We start from the raw sequence: 20,251 nt of genomic DNA, 5'->3' as shown, positions 1-20,251 counted from the left end.
ATATTATCAATAGAAAAGTTACCTTAATGGTGTTGGCCAGGCTGGGCCAGTATGTCTTGCACATGTACGGTATTACGCATACACGTGACTTGTAGTATTTTGAAATACAGTCAAACCCCGTTATAACGAACTTCAAGAGACTTATGAAATCACTTCGCTGTAACGAAATTTCGTTGTAAAGGAATTCCAGGTTTATGCATTGTTCCTATGTAAGCTTATCTAAGGGATTAGAAAGTGTTCGTTGAAACGAGATTTTCGCTATATCGGTATTCGTTAAAACGGGATTCGACTGTATATCTATCTGTCTTGAGCAGGCAGACCAACAACATGATACTGACATAACATGAAAATTTAAGCAATTTCCATCTTTACTTCAGAAAATGGAAGACAGATGGCAGCACGAACACGGAACAAGCGCAACTGAACAACATAAATACGTTAGGGCCACACATACACTCAGAACACTCATTCCGGCATGTGCCGATTCGTTCGTGATTCCGTAGATGAATGTGTACGAGGTGCATGTACGGTTAACTAGTAGTTGTATCTTGAAATAGACGACCAGAATTAAGTGATCTATAAAAGTGGGTATTTAAATCATCTGAAAACATGCTGCGGCCACTCAAGTGCTCTCTGGAGCTGTGCCGCGAGTCATCACTCAAGTGATCCGTAAACATGTCGTGGGGGACTTGAGCGATCTGGAACAGCGCCGAAGGTCACTCGAATAAGTTACAAATGTGCCGCGGGTCACTCAAGTGATCTCAAAATTCACCGCAGGTCGCTAAATTGCTCTGGAGCTGTGTCGCACGTTACTCAAACGATATGCAAATGTCCCGCGGGCCAATTAAGTACTGGGGAACTGTACTGCGGGTCACTTAAATGATCTGTTTAAGTGCCACTTAGTTCAAAATTAAGTTCGAAGTCACGGGCTTCATCAAATAACTCCTAGGTGCCACATTTAGCACGTGGTCCATGGATTGAGCATATATGGTCTAGATCAGTTTCCCAAAGTGGGCGGTGGAATGGTCCAAGGGGGCGATAGAACCAACTGATTTAACATAGGATCTTATGGGTTTACTTGAGTTGGGGGGCGATGAGAGGAAAAAAATTCTGATGAAGGGGGCCGATGGAACAAAAAGTTTTTGAGACTATGGCCTAGATCATAGTTTCCCAAGCGTTTTTGTCCCATCGCCCCCTTCTTCAGAAATTTTTTCCTCCCATCGCCCCCAACGCAATCTAACCCATAGCATCCAATGTTATAGCTGTAGCTTCTACTGCCCCCAGGAACATTCCATCTTCCCCCCCCCCCCCAGGGGACGTTAACGCCCACGTTGGGAATCACTTTTCTAGATGCCTTAAATATTTTGATATGCCCTTATACAGTCGATCTCCGTCACTGCTCACCCGATTTAGCGCCAATCTCGCTTGGCACCAGAAACTTTCAGTGAACAAATATTTCTCACATAGGGATTCCACGGGTTCAACCGTCATTCAATAACAACGCCAAACTCGTAACAGTGCCAGAGTTTTGTGAAATTAATGATAACTATGAATCGTGGTTCGATTGCACTTTTTTTCGTCAGGTATCCAGTTACCCACGAAAGCTTTTGAATAGCGGCCAATATTGGAGTCGAGTCGCATTTTGTAGGAAACGATGCATTGATGGTTTTTTTCCCCCTCCCATCGTCTCCCTTTTTTTTGGCGGAAATCTTGTCTGGAACGATTCCAGACGAAATCCCGTGGATCATCTGATTGATCTTCCGGAATCGATATTTATATCAATCATGTGAGTTGAAAGCCAGTGTAATGCATATCGATCTTCCTTCCGGTGGGCTTCGAGATTATTGGATGTGCTACAAGTTGTCTGGGTCAGTCAATCTGCGAGAACGGAAGAACGGACTCGCCGACCAATCAAAATGCAGGTGTTCGATCCATATTAGGCCGGAAAACTAACGGGATTACAAGCAACAAAGACAAAATGATCAAAACTATTGAGAGGTTGCAATATTCCGTACTAGATCAAAGCCTCCTATAAGTTAAATGAGAAGCGTGTACGCGGTAGGACCCGGGTTGTGACGTCACGAAAACATGTTTCAGGCTTGTAGTATCTAGGAGGCTTTGAGTAGATACGGTAGGGTATTATCTAGCTAGATCTATATATATATATACGGGGTGATTATAAAAAAACTATCCCGACATATGGGCCCCTAACTATCATACCATTCACAGAAACTGAATGAAATTTTGGCATAAGGTATTTTGAGGTATGCGCTCAAGAATGATATGGAAAACAACAGTGTCACTCTAACAGTTACGGTTACAGTGAGAAAATTTAGAAAATATCAAATGGCAACACCAAGTTTTTTGTATTGGAATGCGATCTCCATACTGAAAAACACTAAACAGCGTTGGAATGGCACCTGTAGCACGAAAATCCCCGGAGCTAGGCAAGGAAAAAGTAAAAAGGACTTTGCCGTGCACCAGAGCATTAATGTTCGTTTCATTCGTCGCACCGTTTCTTCGGCTGAGATGGCAGCCTGATTAGTCCTCCACAAGGTCATGTGGAAACACAATAAAATGCTTTATTTTATGCTGCTTCTCTGTCCTTATTGTTTGTCCTCACTTTTAGCCTATCTACCGCCGGTGATTTTCATGCTACAGTTGCCGTTCGAACGCTATTTAGGGTTTTTCACAATGGAGATCACATTCCAATACAAAAAACTTGGTGTTGCCATTTGATATTTTCGAAATTTTCTCACTGTAACCGTAACTGTTAGAGTGACACTGTTGTTTTCCATATCATTCTTGAGCGCATACATCAAAATACCTTATGCCAAAATTTCATTCAGTTTCTGTGAATGGTATGATAGTTAGGGGCCCATATGTCGGGATAGTTTTTTTATAATCACCCTGTATATATATATCATTGACGAATTCTATTTAGGGCAAAAGTTTTCTGTGGGACCGACGCCCAGTGGTACGTTTTGCAAAATAAAAACGTGGTCGAAAATCTTTACTCGCCTTGAAATGCTTCGCGTAACATTGAGAAAACTGTTTTTGGAACAAGAAATATGCTTTTTGTAACGGCAGGGATTATTATGATTGAATGGATTTTAAGAAAGTGAAATGGGTAAAAAAATTACACGTTTGCATTATGGCTATTGAGAAAATTGCGAAAAAACATGGCATGAATTTGTTCATGATATCCCATCATCACATACATAATATTTGAGTTGAAGTAACATATATAGACCATTATACAGTGACGTGGCGTGGTCCCACGTCATATTAGAGTAGTGTGTAAGCACCTCTAGAATACTGCTAACATGTATTAAAAACATGCTTCATACAAAAGAATAGAATCTAGAATTCATAGAGAATTCTCATTCGAAAAACAAGTAAAAAGAGAACATTAAAATAAGCCTAAAGCGTACTATGAACACAGAAAATTATAATAAAAAGTTCGTAATGGATGGGAAAATATTTCTGGTCGAGTTCTGGGTGTAATATCTTATAGTCGTAACTATCAATGTACTATTATGATCGTAATTATGATTTATTAACAATATCGCTCCAAAAAAAAAACAATTTTGTGTTATCGACGACGTTTTGCGGTAATCTTTTAATGCTTTTCTTCGCTGTTTCTTAATGCTAAATATGAATTGGATCGGAAAAATTACTAATTGATGCATCACATATTGAAAATTTTTGCTAGAAACTTTTGAAATTTGTTTACGTTTTTAAGGTATTTGATGTTTCTTTAATGAATCAGTTATTTTAATACTTTCTCTTATTACTCTCGGCAAATTCTGATGTGGATTTCACCACCGATTCTTTGTGTGCTTCGCAGAAAATTAGAATGTTTATTGAGACCAGTAGAGATTTGTGTGTGCGCGCGTGCGCAATTTACTCTGTTTTCTTTTACGTTTTCGGTGCATTGCTTTCTTACATCGATGCATTGTTGACTAAAAATTTGAGCCACGATCCTTTATAAGGCCCCTTTCACACGGAGCGGATGCGGATGCGGGTCCGCATACCCTTTCAAACGAGCACTGAAGATTCGGACAAATCGACCGCATCTTTAGTTCGAAATTCGTGCATAAAAACTGTTTTTTCGCGATTTTTGTAATTATTTTTCTCCTTCACCCCTGATTCAGTGCCCATAGGCAGCCTAGAGGCATTCTTTGGTGGTTTTTATCATTGAGCCTAAAGATGCCTCCATTCCGATCCTCACAAGTAGTCGATGGGAGAAAATATCTTAAAATATTTTCAAAAAATTTTGAAAAAATACCTGTCTTTTCAGAAAAATATGAAGGAAAATTCCAAAAACACATCCAATGTTCGAAAAATCCAATCCAAAAACATCCAAAACATTCGATGTTCCCAAAAAAAAAAAAAAAAAATTCAGCAAATATCAAAGAATTTGCAAGTATAAAAAAAGGGAGGGGTTGGGACTTTCAAAATGTCTGTGCTTAGAAATATTCACATCACAATTCTGTCTTAGGCCGGGATTACAGTATAAAAGTTTTGTAAAAGCTCTTTGATAAAACGTGAAAAATTCAACCATTAAGATCACCGGTTGCATTTGCTTGAATGCAACCGATGCGCCTATTGGTTGAATTTTTCAACTTTTATAAAAGATCTTTTACAAAACCTTATAGTATAATCCCGGCCTCAAGTATGGATTACACTATAGAAATTTTATAATAATTCTTTTAAAAAAGCAACTAATATATTTATCGGTTGCACTTGCAATTTATTAGTTGCTTTTTTCAAGTTTTATAAAATAACTTTCATAAACCTTTTAGAGTGAAATCCCATCCTTAGATTAGTCACTTCTGAAATATAAAATTTCATTTTTTAAGTTTATAGACTGAATATTGAGTAAAATAAACTTGTAGGTATCGGGGGAACCACCAAAAATATTCAAGTGCTAGGGCCTTCAAACGTCTTAATCCGGCCCCGAGTGAACACCGTACGTGGATAACGTTGTTTAATAAAAGAATTTTTTTTTAAGTTTGAAAAAATTAAAAGATTAAAAATTAAAAAAAATAATAAATATTTAAAATAATATTTCAAATATTTATAATTTTAAAAATTTAAAAAGAAAAAAATTAAAATTTTTAAATTAAATTTGAAAGTTATTAAAGTATGTAGTCAATTAAATATTCATAATGAACAGAACGGCTTATAGTTTTGGTCCCGTCAGTGGCCGTTGTTGACAGGTTTTATTGTATAAAATTGTGAAATATGGACAAAAGGCAGTTAAAGTTGCTATATCTCAATCTCAGAACGAAACAAAGGGATAGACGTATGTGGGTACATCGTATTTGATGAACAGGGACCCTCATATGGTGTTTTTAAGGGTATTTATGGCAAATAATTAAAAAAATTCCGTGCAAAATCACCTTCAAAAAGTAGTCAAAGATGCGGACGAATTCGCTCCGCATCCGCATCGTCTGAATAGCTCCGAATAGACCTATTGTCAAAACTTCTATGTGCGGATGCGGAGCCCGCACTTAGGTTTTGACACATACGGACGACGTCCGGACCAGCATGAACATTTCGTAGGTGCGGAGATTTTCCGGCTCGTCTGAAAGGCGCAGTATATTCCAATTGTTAAAACTTCTTCCGGACCCGCATCCGCGTCCGCATCCGCTCCGTGTGAAAGGGCCCTAAGTATTCGGTCAAAGTTCCTGTTTTTTCTCAGAGTGAATCACTTTGAATTTGAAATTAAAAAGACAAAAAAAAACCTGAAACATATTTTGCAATTTTCAATTTGAAAGCTATGGCCAATAAATTGGCATTTCTAAAGAAATTTTCCTGAATCCAATTTTTTTTTTTCATTTCAATTACGCACAAAATTAGATGAAAATACAAAAAACACAGTAAACGTCAACATACAATGTAGACCAAAAAAAATTAACACACACTTTGTTGTGACCTGCACGGATTTTGCAATCTTTCCATCAGGTCTAAAAGAAATATACAACTTGGAGTTGTTAAAATGCAGCAGCGTTGGTTACTATGGTATTTTAGTTGGTTATTATAGTATTGCTCTCGTTGGTCTTATCTGAGTAAAATGAATCTCACTGTATCATATCTGCATAATTTAAGTTTTTTGCTATTGGCAGAATATCTTTTGCGGAATTTGTAACATTAATTATATTTTTAATGCCATGGAATAGTTCAGTATTTTTAGAGCTGTATAAAAGTAGCTTTTTTTAAAAAAAGTGTTTTATTTGTTTGTGGGACGTGATATATTTTTATTTGTCTAGCTTAATTCATATATTTCTGTTTCTTATTAACCAATTACATTTTAATAATGTAAATTTTACAATCCTCTACGTATAGTTTTGTCTAAGTGTCAATGTATGATATTGTATTTTATTTGGGTTAGAAATATTTATTATTTAGGATCTTATTCTATTGTACGTGTTGTTCAGTTGATATATGCTGCCATTGTTCCCTCCTCCAAATATCAGAATTTAATATATCATAAGCATAAAATACATCTTTATGGTATTTTTCAATTGCAATATATTTAAATTTATATAAAAGAGCTGTAAAAATTCTTATTTTTTAATTACTTCCTCGCAATGCAATGATCATTTCAAATCATCTTGTATTATATATAATTATGCCCGAAAACAATTATATTCAGATACTCCCTTTATTTCTTGACAGTTGCTCATGTTATTGACAGTGACGGGTTGTTATTTCACAGTGACAGTAGTTGTATATTTGAATTGCAGATTCCTTTGTTAGCTTTTTTCATCAGGATTTTAAACACATGTATTCAGTTTTTTGTATGTTTAATTTTAGTTTATGTTATACTAGCTTTAAATTAGTTTTAATCAAGTCCTCTTCTACATCTACGAGACCTTCTATTTCAGTGCCCTTGATGTATAGAACAGTACCCTGAGTAAAAGATTTCAATTTGTCATTTTACTTCAATTCGCAAAAATCATTGATATAAATTAAAAACAACAATGGTCCTAGAACAGATCCTTGTGATACGCCTTTTTGACTCCCTGAATTTCCTGCACATTCCACCTGCTTATTTTTTCATTAATTTTAACAGCCTGTTGACTATTATAGTAATTAGTTACAAACCATTTTAACATATTGCCTCTTATTCCCGATATTGATAATTTTCCAGTTAGTATATCCGAGTCTACAAAAGCAAAAGCTTAAGCCCAGAAAGACTGTTATAGAAGAACAACCATCAATTGTCGTTAAATCCTTTATTTAAGAGATCATTTAATTCAATTATTTTTGGCCATTTGTGTATTTTATTTTTTGAAAATCATATTGGTTAGGAGAAAGAAAAGTTGATGGTTGATTAACTGCTTTTCATACACTTTTCCATATTTTTGGAAATAAAACCGGAAGAATCGGAATGGGTCTGTGGTTTCCCAGATCATTCACATCATCCGTTTTAAAGATCGGATGCACAATGGAATATTTTGACTCAGGATAGAAAAATCCATGTAATATTGATGATTTGATAAAATTTTTTATTACGTGAAGATGATCTTTAGAAATTATTTTCAACATTTTAGGTGTTACCGTACCCAGTAGCCTTATTTTCTTTCATCTTAGAAACGACCACTTGTGAATGGTTTTCATTGAGCTCTGAGTAATACATTGAATTAATAGAATTATACGAACAGTTTCCTTGTTCTATACAACAAAAAAATGACCATTTTCGTCCATATCATCCAGATTTATTGTTATAAAATCCTCATTGAACCTGTGTGGGTTAAGTAAAAATATATATATATATATATTCTGCATTTGTTTAGGTAAGCTTCAGAAAAATTCGCTGCAGTCAGCGGAGTAGCAGATATATATAAGCAGCTAATTTCACTTTCTTCATAAACTAAACATGCTAAAGGAAATGAATTTTACGATGACACATCGGGACATTTTTTTAAAAAAAATGACTTGGTTGAAACAATAACTTATTTTTTGATAAACATACCAAAAACGAAATTCAAAATGCATTTTTAAATTGCTAACATACGTGAAGGAAACGAATTTAGCTGAATGAAATTCCCTGGAGAGCTACGAAATTTCTGGACGAGAGAGGTTTCGTAGAAGGTTTAGATTGATGTGTGGTATGCACACTCAGAGCCGTCACAAGGATTTTTGCCCCCCCCCCCCCCACACACACACAACTTTGAAATTCGATACTTTTATGACGGTGTTCTTTGTTTCCACATAAAATTGCCATCGCCAGCCCCCCCAGTTCTGACCCTGTGCACACACTGCTACATGAACCATCGCATTGGAGCCCCGTTTGGGCAAAAACTAAGAGTTGATGCTCGTAAAAAATAACATTTGTGTCGAGATGCTGGGGTTTATTTACTTTTCATATGCAAAAAAAAATCAGGGTTGAACGACAAAACTTTTCTTTTTTGGTGGGGTTTTGGCCATGATTTTCGCAAAACGCACCACTGTGTTACGCCTGAAATCTTTTTAGCATTGGGCGGAACTAAACTGCCCTCATATTAAGCCTAAAAAAAGTCAGATTCGCTGATATCTGACCTCTGTCGCTCCAAAGCTGGATATTCCAGGAGCAGACCTTTGACCTTTGAAGACCGGACACTCCCCGCTTCCCATCTCAGAGAGATATCGAAGCGTTCCCGAAGGATGGGTGTATCCGGAAAGTTTTATTATAAACAACTGAACATTGTCGCCCAGACGAAGGCAACAAAAATTAAAATATATATAAAAACAATCTTCAATCTGAAATGATATAACAGGTAATTAAAATCTAAGCATCAAACGCCAATGGGCAATCAAAATTATAAACAGGATTATAAGATACAAATACAAATACAACGCCACAACAGTCAAAATGCCCAACGAGGTGGCTGATAAAAAGATGCCCATAAAAATATGGTTGTCATATGTTTCAAAAATACAGCAACCCAATTAAAAATGCAATTAACACAAATTACAAACAATATATACACCTGATAAAATATTATACAATGCCCATAAAGAATACTTATGGTTGTCTTATTCTAAGAATGGATAGCTTCTCGATTTACCCCAACATGTTTATCGTATTTCTTTTTAAACGTGTCAATTGTGTTACAATTTACTACCTCCGGGGGTAAGCTATTCCATTTATTAACAACCCTATTGGAGAAAAATTCCCTGCGACACCATAACCTTGCATTGTCCCTCACCAATTGATACTGGTGTCCCCTTGTAAAAGCAGTCGATTGGCGGTGTACTAAAAGTTCATGGTCCATCCTATTCATCCCATTGAAAATTTTGAACACTTCGATCATATCTCCTCGACACCTGCGTTCATCCAATGTAAACATATTCAAAAAATGAAGTCTTTCTTCATAACTCAAGCCCTGTGTGCCAATAAGGACACGCGTAGCTCTTCTCTGCACCCCTTCAACCAAGTCTATGTCCCTCTGTAGGTATGGTCTCCAAAACCTTACAGCATACTCCAGTCCAGGACGAACTAAGCCTCGAAAAAGCGGAAGAATGACTTTAGGAGAACGCGAAGAGACCTTTTTGAAAATGAGACCAAGCATTCTATTCGATTTTTTGACAACCGCTGAACAATGTTCAGAAAACTTAAGTCGCTCGTCAATGAGAATTCCCAAATCGGTGACTCTAGTTGCATCCGGGATAGTGACACCATTCAACTCGTAAGAGAACCGTGGGTTGTTCGAACCAAAATGAGCGACCATGCACTTATCTACGCTAAACGTCATGCTCCATTCATTTGCCCATGCTGCAATCTTGTTTAAGTTGGTCTGGAGCAACTCCCTATCGCTTTCATTTCCGATTACCCCCATTAGCTTCACATCATCTGCGAATTTGCTAGTAATAAGTTAAGATGATGGCATATATTCCATCCCGTAAAGAATCTAGCAATCATCAGTTAATCGAATGATTGTTAATAATCTAAATCTAATGATTGCCAATAATGAATATAAAATTTCGCATCGCAGTGGATCAGCTAATCACAGTCATCCATGTTTTTACAGTTTTCCAACTTCCACGTATCAGTTCGATTGTCGGCATTGGTCTTCAGTAGTCATGGGTCCGCTGTCGTCTAGGCCGCAAGTTGTATATCCTCGCCTGACTGCTGTACTCTCGCCAGGAGCAGGCCATAGGGCTTAACATTATAGAAATTGATAACTCGTCCGAATCGCTTCTAAAATAGGGTGCTTGGGGATGAAGTTTTGGGCTCTACCTTCCCTACGAATATAAATACAAGCTAACTCAAAAATAATCATCAGATTTCAAAATAATATATTGCAAAAAAGTATTACAAGTAACAACCTGTGACCTTAGAGCAGGCACCACGGTGCACTCTGAAGCACTGAAAGCGTTCTATGCTCGTGCCAAATTTCCTGCTCGCGAACACTTGATCAGCGTCCTAATTGAACACCCTGTACAAATTGCATTCGAGGATTAAGATCATTCAGACGTGAATGCCGGCCGTGACGGTGCTATTCTTTCGATGCTGTGTACAGGCAGTGCCCGCGACAATAAAAAGGTTGAAGACCTCTGCATTACAGACTCGTCTGATAGGACGGTGTCCCATATTTTCTTCTGTACGCTTGTTACACTGAAACAAGCGATGAAGATGCCGCATATTACAAAACACAAAACATATTGAATGTACGGGAATAAAAATGTAACATTTGCTTCTTCAAGCCCCGTTTGCTATTAAACAGTACAACTTATATGTTTCAAGTTATATATTTTTTTAAAACCCGATGGTTATTTTTGAATCACTCTGTACATTCCTTACGTTCATCGCCAGCGCATCAGCCGGAATGTGCCGCGTGACCAAACACATCGAGTCAGCCATGCCCGAGATCGGGCGGGTAAAGTCACGTGATTTCGAGCTTCGTTGGCCATTGAAGCGGCCATGACTAGTACAAGCCTTGGTAGGACAAAAGTTTGAGAACCACTGCGCTACGCAAAAAAAGCTTCCCGCTGAACTCGTTCAGAGTGTTCTGTTCAAAATAAATACATACATTCACATTACCATAAAAATATCAAATTACATGTTTTTACAGTTCGTACTCGTAGTTTGTTGGTCTCAAGTTGAATCTACATGTTGTTTCTTCAGTAGGTGATTGCGGCAACCATTTGATAAGACTGCAGCCATGATGTTCATACCAGGAACCCAGAACCTGCGACAGAAGATATTGGTGGTGTTCAGCAAACTCATACGCACGAAGGATGCCGAAACTGCCGACCCTGCGGAAGCGCGAGCTCAGACGCAACTGAAAGTAAGAGTCCCCTGTGTAGTTATTTATATGTATTTTCATAGATGTAAAATAATCTTAATTTACAAAATGTATGATTATTGTAAAATAACTGATAAATTTTGGCAAGTGGCGTTATCCAGAAAATAGCATAGTATTATTTTCCTTAACTGCATTCCATATGACTATAAGAATTACCGCATATCTGATTGCCATTTTTATGATGATTTTTCTAGAAAGTTCTGACGACGCTCGACTTGACGTCACTGGGTATCGGCAGCTGCGTCGGCACCGGGATGTACCTCGTCGCTGGTATGGTAGCGCACAACATGGCGGGACCCGCCGTAGTCTTATCTTTCATAGTTGCCGCAGTGGCCTCCTTGTTTTCAGGTAAGTTCACTCATGCCGCTACTATTGAGGTACAATAACTTGACAATTCAATAAAACATCAACTGGCGTGGACGATTTATCTCGTCTTGACCTAGTTTCAGAGAATGCATTCTAGCGCACACATACTCAACAAATGGCCCGCGGACCAAATCTGGTGCTCTGAGTCATGTCATGTGGCCCGCGACCCAGGACCGTCTTAAGAGTATCATGGGCCCCCCCAAGCCGTGCCCAGGTGAGCCCATGCATTCAGACGGCACTGCCGCAACCTGATAGCCCAATTTTTAAAAATGAACTAAGCGGCACGTTTACAGATCGCTCGAGTGGCCCCCCAGAACAGTTCTATAGCACCTAAAAGACCCACTGTAAACATTTACAGATAGCTTAAGTGACTCGCAGTGCAGTTCCACATCACTTAAGTTGCCCGCAGTGTAGTTCCACATCGCTTAAGTTGCCCGCAGTGTAGTTCCACATCACTTAAGTGGCCCGCAGTATGTTTAAAGATCATTAAAATTACCCGCGTCACTCTTTCAGATCACTTAAGCGGCCCGCGGAATATTTATAGTTAAGTGACCCGCGGTACCTTTAAAGATCACTCAAGTATACCGCGGCACAATTTCAGATCACTTAAGTGATCTATAAATGTACCGCGGGCCGCTTGCGACACGTTTTCAAACCAATGAAGTGGCCCGCACTCTCGTAAAAGGTGTAGTACCCCTGTTCTAGCACGTCCCCTTTATGATAGGGGTGAAGCTTGAATAGAAAATTCATGCACTTCAGCATTTGAACCCCGACAAATTCAGATTCGTAGATAGAACTTAATTTGCAATTTACTTCTAAATTTATTGTCAAAAACTCATCAAGAAAAATGATCAGTAGAGTTCTCAAAGGTGCTAGCCCAGAGTGCTTAATGCAAACTCTAAATATATATAGTGTATATAGCACGATAGTAGATTCGGTAGACACAGTATACTGACACTACTCCGACCTATATAGCGCCCGTTCTGGTAGACCTATTCCATTGAAACTTGGTATATACGCTATATGGACCATCGCAAAATGTAAAATGCAATTAAAAAAGCTCCACTTTTTCACCTGGTGGTCGAAAAATGAACTTTTTTTTAAATTTCATAAATCTCTCTCTCATAGTCTCATTAAAATATCCTAAAAATTTGGCTGCACTCGGATGTGAGCAGTTTTTGAGGAAAAACTGCTCAGGGTACACGGAAACTTTAATTACATTCACCCTGTATTTTTGTGCGTCCTGTCTCATATCTAGAATTGCTAAAGATGCGTGCCCATTGAATGTTGGAGACACCCATACTCCGCATCACATCACAGAACCTCCACCCTCAGGACTATATGTCTACTGTAGTATGAGTACCGTAGCTTTTTCCTCAAATGGTGACAATACCTTGCACTGTATTTTTTGTCAAATTACTGTTAAGGTCGACACGTTGTACATATGTTTGCCTATCCTTTTTTATGCAAAAAAAAAATTCATGTAAAATGAGGGAAATTAAAATTATTATATTCTGTAGAGGTCACACATAATAGCACAAAAACAGGATTAACGGTGTATCAAAGTCTAAACACGAAATTCCAATGCAATTGACTCGATTTAAAATTGAGTCAAATTACCATTTTTGTCGATTTTTGCTCGTAAATGTGTTTTTCATCGAACAAAATATACCGTGTGCGTGTGATTTCTGGCTCGATTTTCGTGTCAAGTAATTTCAATGATCGCCATGCACCTACAGGTTCATCTACGGATCAATACCGTTGACTATTTCCGGAAACTTCACGTAATGCGCCAAAAATTCTCGGGGTTTTTTTTTTCTCCGGGTTGCATACTGACCAATCGATAAATTCAATGCCCACAAAATAATTTGCAAATCTTTTGTGATGGTTGTAGCATGAACAAAAGCATCTTATCTTGCTTAAATTCCCATTTAGAGCCAACTAAAAGTCTATGAAAGGTTTTGAGTTTCTCTTCTATGGTGAGAGATCCTTAATTATTTTCCACCTCCGTGGAATTTTTAAGATTTCGTTCTTTGTAGTATTCGAAAAGTAAGCGAAATCAAGAATTTCAATCACCGATATCTCGGTGAATTTTTATCTGAATGTTACAGTGTAAATTTCCTCCGGTTATAATACAATCGAGTCCCGTTTTATCGAACACTTTTCTAATCCCCCCAGATAAGTTTACATAGGAATAATTCAAAAAACCCGGAATTCCTTTATAACGAAATTTCATTGTAACGAAGTGATTTCTTCGGTCTCTTGGAGTTCGTTATAACGGGATTCGACTGTACAGGCTGTCTCAAATTGTTTTTACTCAGCGTATATCGCAGTAACCGTTGACTTTAGGTACATACTTTCATTCAAATTGCGGGTGGTTGCTCAAAATATCTTATATTTCTCAAAGGGTCGTATAAAAATATATATATATATAATTTATTTAAGGATATAAAAAAATGAATTTTTTATGTGCTCTCTTGTGTTAAAATTTCTAATTAGTGAAACATAAATGCGGCTTGAATATATGGAAATTTTTACAAAGAAATTTCATATCTTTAAATGCAATACTAATGAAAATAATTTTACTTTGAAGTTTCCAGTATTTATCGCTAATGATTGGGGATGTGATTCGCACAAATTTCAAAACGTAAATTTAATTCAAAAATGTAAAAAATGCTATAATTGTGAAAATAATTGTCGAAAAATGTCATTGATATTTACTGTGAATTAAAAGAAAGACGTGAAGTGGTTGCGTTCATTATAATTATGTAGTCCCTAAAAATGGCATTTTTGGATCAATAAAAACTTGCCAAAGCAAAGTGCTTTTATATATTCAATACCTCGATAAGGATTGCATTTAAAACAATTTTTTTTTTTTTTTTTTTTTTGCAAAATGGTCTATATTCCAATAATTCGAAGTTTTAGCACACGGGGAGTGTATAAAAAGTTAATTTCAAAACTGAAATTTTTTGAAAAACTGCACATCCAGAGCCGACCCTACGAATTCCGCCACCTGAGGCGGATAATATTTTCCCACCCTTAAGATACGACGATTGAAAATATTTTTCTTTCTTCACCTCTATTGTCTTGATGCAGTGGTTCCCGAAGTGTTGGTCACGACACCCCTTCGAGGGGGGATAAAGTTTATGATTTAAGATGTCGCGAGAGAATTTCCTAAACGAAAACGTCCTGATGAGAATAAATATACCAAATCTCTTCTTTGAATTGGGGGGATTCATAATGGGCGCACATGTTTGACTTTTTTCCTATGGTTTTGGAAAACATGTCTGACCTTCAAAATTATTAATTGAGCTATTTAGCACATATATATCATATAACGCATTCAAAAATTCTACAAAGTAAGAAACTCTACTATAGTTTATGCACAATATAAATATGTATTTTTCCCAATTTATCTTTTTTGCAATTTATTCATTTTTTCTATTTTTTAAATTTATTCTTTTTTTTTTTCGTATTCTTTTCTTTTTTCATTTTTCTCGAAAACATTTATGACAAAAATAATAATAGAATACATAATTTTCTTTATAAGATCACAGTAAAGTGTGCAGTCAGTCTGCAATACCCTTTCTAGCCTATGGTATATTGCTCTCTGCAATGGGTCGTAATCAGCTATCTCATTGAGATGGCCATATTCAGAGTTCTGTAGTTCGTCATGGTGGGTTGTAGATAGCTCCTTGATCAAGTCCACTGTAAGAAGGTGTATATCCAGGTCTTTCCTAATGTCAGCTCCACTTATAAATTTAGGTGCCGTCACAAGAGATCTTAGGATCTTGTTTTGCTGAGATTGTAGCTTTTGCATGTTGCCATGATGGCCCAGAACGGGACTGTATATGTCATAATTGGTCGAAGTATAGATTTATATAGTATGACTTTAAGGACAGACAAGCTTGAGGAAATGTCATTTTGGAGAGCATGCCCAGGGCTTGGGTGGCCTTGTTTCTGACATAGTCAATCTGCGGACCAAAAGTTATTAGCCGGTCCAGAATACAGCCTAGGTATTTCACTTTTCTTACTGGTTCCACGGCCCCGAAACCGATATAGATGGGAGCGTTTCCTGGGTCCGCTTTTCTCGTGAACCAAATAAATTGGCACTTGCTGTGGTTCAGCTCAATGGCCTCGACGATTTCTTGAAGATTTTCACGGCATTTATTACATTTCCTATGATTGGCGAATATGATGGCGTCGTCCGCAAAAAGTGTCATGATTCCTACCAGAGCTGCGAGCCTAAACAGGATCTTTGCGGAACTGAGGCTCTTGATGGATGCACGTTCGATAATGTTTTCCCATTTTTGACTCTGAAAGTTAGCCGTAGAAGAATATTAGAAAATGCAGCGGGAAGCCCATGTCAGCAAGTTTCCCGAGTAGTGAATCATTTTCAATATGCTGAATCTTTCAATTAATACATTTTACTTTATTTTATGTATAATTTAACTTTTTTTTTGTATTAACGGACAAAATATTCAATTTTATTTATTAAAATTATTATAATAAAATATATTTTACTTTGTTTTAATAAAATTTTTTAGGCCATAGCTCTGTATTGTCAAAAATGGCGAGGTTTGAATACCCAATAAATAAAAACACTAGATGACACTGTTAAATTTTGCATCTATTTCTCACTGTCGTATCGCAAATTAACTGAGATAAGATATTTTCAACCCACAAAAGAGTGGGGAAATAAATAGTAGACGAAAGTAGAAAATACAGCTATTCATCGCTAATTGACACCTATCAATATATCGCCATTATAAAATGTGAATAATTTGAAAATTATGGATACTAAGATCACAGAGTGAAATCAATATAATTCTGAAATTATTCGTAGTGCCTACTCGTAAGCCTATAACGACCTAGTTCTCATAAGATTATCGAAAAAGGGAGAGTGGGTAGTTTTTAGAATAGTTATCAATTTTTGCCTATAGATGGCAAAAATGGCCCGGTGGGCGGGTTGTTATTTAATTTCATTCACCACCCAGTCTCTATCGAAAATTGTCAATTTTAGTTATTGCCCCGGATGCGTTATTCCATCGGTACATGGGATTTTAACACGAGGTTACGTCACTAAAAGACGAGGCGGGTCTAAAGAGGCAAGAGGATCAAAATGCTTTACGGTAAATGTGATAAATCGGTTATCATGCATAATTTCAATCATCTCCGTAAGTTTGACAAATTTATCACTTTTACCGACACATTCATTTTTCCCGAGCATCGTTGGTAAATTTGATAAATACTAAAAAAAAATTCTTTTTTACTGGTGATTACACATATATTACACATTACACCACGCCTACCTGATTAATTCAATATATACGTGAAATTTATGGCTTTCACCGGTAATTATGCATAACCGACTTCAGGGAATGATGACAATTGACTTCATGTGGGGTCATGACAAGCTCTTAAATCGGGGTAGGTCAAACATACTAGACTAGTTTGGTAATTTTTTTCTCATATTTAAATTCATCAGTTAAACTATTTTACCGCACACCATCTCCGGTTATTTATACATCGCCATACACGGCCATTTCCAACCAGTGGAGTTGGTTATTGGAAATGAAGGCGTCATCTATCGGTGGTTTCCTCGGTAGGTGAAGAACTTGTTTCTGATGTTCTTGCCCATATTCAAACCCGTGGATTTTGAGAGTAACCTTCAATATAGTGGAAGACGAACATCTTACAACAGCATCACTCGAGCATCACTGCAACTCTTAGTTACTATGCGTAATCACTGGTAAAAATTATAAATTTAAACTATCAAATTAGCTAGGTATGCTGGGATATTATGTATAATGGCCAGTAAAAGTGATAATTCTTTTAGTATTTATCAAATTTACTACCAATGCTTGGGTGCTACGTATAATCACCGCCAAAAGTGATAAATTTATGAAACTTACGGAAACGATTGACAATTATGCAAAACACCAATTTATCGTATTTACCGTAACATATACTGTATACTAAAGCGTTTTTTCCTTAGCCCCGCCTCGTCTTCTAGTGACGCAATAGTGATCTTGGCCAATGAGTCTAACCCCCCCCCCCCATATTAAAATCCTATGTATAGGATGGAATAATGGAGCCCCCGGATGGGGGGGGGGGCTGTCGGTGTCGGGTGCTTTATTATGCATGTATTAATTGCTATGTGCATACACGACAATATAACACACATTAAGAAATTACAAATAGCAAAACATTTACAATAGCAATTAATTTACAAACATTTAAAAAACAGCTATCAAATATCACCACCACGCGAACAGATGCCTCATTCGGCGCGGTTGCTTGCTTTTCAGCCATGTCTTTGACGTTGCCGACCAGCCCAGGTGCCAGCCAAAGGGATTTTGTATTGCGAGTTCACAGTTGAAAGCGACCTGTTGAGCTTTTGCCGTCATATTTCGGAGTTTCCGACCGGCTACTAGTTGTGTACACTGATAATTATAATTAGTCAAAGGATTCTTTCTGGCCATAATTTGGATCTCCGTGATCCTGAAAACCGAAACCCACTTTCAGTGATGAGTATTTAAACGTCCATGACTCACGTGAATATTAATTAATTGCTCAATCAGGATGGCCGAGCAACCTAGAGGATTCTGACGAAAGTCTTTAAAATTAATTGGTACTCCATTAAAACTTCTCTAGACAAACGTTTCTAAGCACCCTTTCCACATCTCTAGTCGGATTCAGTCCCATTAACGTTACGATCATCAGAACAGGCCGTTCCGTGAAGATGCTCCAATTCATTTAACAATTAGTCAAGTGTACCAAAGGAAGGGTGGACTTTGAAATCATCACTGGAGTTTCCTACGACGGTTCTGTTGATTGAAACTTGAGGTGAATTCAAAATCTCCGAGACAAGACTTCCATCATAGTGATCGCTATCGTACAGTTGCGTGTCCAAAAGAGAAAGTACCTGTAGAGCCTAGTATTAAAATATAAGAATGAATGAAATTAAATCCGTTCTGTGAATCAGTATAAAGATAATGACTATAGTAAGAGCTGTGGCCAGTCGCGGTCTACGGGGGTGGGGGGGGGGAATTTACCTCCATCTCGTCAAATTCGTGGTTGGGGGAACGACCCCTCTAAACCCCTCCGATCAGTAGTTTAATAGTGATAGTACACATCTTAAAGAACGGCGTAAAAGAATTGATATTAAAATGTGATAACATGCGATCAGTTAATTATTAATGAATTATAGTTATATATATTCATCAGTAAGCTTCATGAACTAACATGTTCATGTTGGTTAATTGATTCATTAAAAACGGGTTTTTACAGTTTAGCGTAAGTTAAATAATTAATTATGGTGGTTAATGAATTCTTGAGCTAACTGATAAATTAATTAAATAATTAATTCATTAGTTGATTAATAAATTTTTGTTGTTAAATAATTATAAATATCGACTTAATTAAAATGAATTATACTAATTTATATTATTTCCTTAATTTTCTTTTCAATCTCGAGGAGTTTCACAAAAACCCAAGATAGGGCCATTATTTTGGCTGCTGTAGACTCTTTATAGCTTTATAATAAAAACTACTTCAGTAATAATAATAATAATACTAATGATAAATTTTTCAAGATCATCAAAGTATATTGAAAAATATAAAAATGCGTTTATTCTCTACCAGTAATTATTGATCGAAATTGCAATGGAAAACAAATATCGAGGTTCACTAAAAGACACACAAGTTCAAAGACTAATTTGCGTTACTTTTTCAAAGTTTTCCGAATTAAATAATTGTTTAGATGATGAAAGCATTATAGATTGCAATATCTACCGAAAAATTATCGATAATGTAACGTAATTAATATGAAAAATATCATTTTCATGACTTTCATGTGAACGCCTAATTCGCCATTTCAGTTTGATGCCAAATTATGTTTTCTTGCTCCTAGAATGCGTAGAGAATTTGATGTCATTATTAGGCAGCAACAATCATTTTATACGTGTAAGAAGGCAATAAAACTGGAAATAATAGATGTTGAGTTGTTCGTTTCATTTTTGGGTTAATGAATTTGTGAATTTTAAGGAGAAAAATATGTATGTTTGATGTAGAAAAATATGTCTGTAATGTTTCGTTTGCAATACATCAGAGTCTAGTATAACATATGAAAGCAATATATTTTGCGCGCGAGTTGCCTCTGCAGCTATTGTAGAATATACCTTTGAATGTTGCCAAGAAATTTTGTATATAATTCATTAGTTCGAAGCATTGAAGGTTATTTGTATTCCCTTGGATCAAAAAGTTTGTTCTGTCTATTGTGCTGTTCGTTTGAAAAAAACCCATGAAAATCTGATTTTGGCCATAGTTGCTGGATTATCTTAATGCATGAGGCTACTTAAGTATGACCTGGAGGCCAGGAACATTTAGAGACCTTGTATTAATAGACCCCATGCTCTACCGAACGGCAGGAAAACCTACAATAATTACTGATGGTATTACAAGTCCAGAGCTTAATTATAATTAAGCATTGGGTTTATCGTGCGCATTTAATGAAGACTTATTATCACAAAAGTAACTCCCTTAAGCGGAGTGTGGAGACGCATTATCAGGAGTTGAAA

General features: G+C 36.8%; 1 protein-coding gene across 2 annotated transcripts in view; it reads left to right on the top strand.

Moving 5' to 3' along the window:
• Positions 1 to 20,251, top strand: part of LOC149078056 (solute carrier family 7 member 14) — an 83,640-nt gene that overhangs the window by 24,823 nt on the left and 38,566 nt on the right. Inside the window, exons 2-3 of one of the 2 annotated variants that reach the window (XM_089241625.1) lie at positions 11,123 to 11,285; positions 11,498 to 11,651. In XM_089241625.1, coding sequence (XP_089097751.1) covers positions 11,160 to 11,285; positions 11,498 to 11,651 — 280 coding nt within the window. In that variant the 5' untranslated portion in view covers positions 11,123 to 11,159. The remainder of the gene's footprint in view (positions 1 to 11,122; positions 11,286 to 11,497; positions 11,652 to 20,251) is intronic. The other variant, XM_089241626.1, reaches the window with a different exon arrangement.

The sequence above is a fragment of the Pholcus phalangioides genome, unplaced genomic scaffold (genome assembly GCF_987345545.1).
Source record: "Pholcus phalangioides strain wild (caught in Gottingen) unplaced genomic scaffold, Ppha-v1.0 ptg000014l_1, whole genome shotgun sequence".
Classification (NCBI taxonomy): Eukaryota; Metazoa; Arthropoda; class Arachnida; order Araneae; family Pholcidae; genus Pholcus; species Pholcus phalangioides.
The sequence above is the reverse complement of the archived record's forward strand: the minus strand, read 5'-3'. Positions and strand labels throughout refer to the sequence as shown.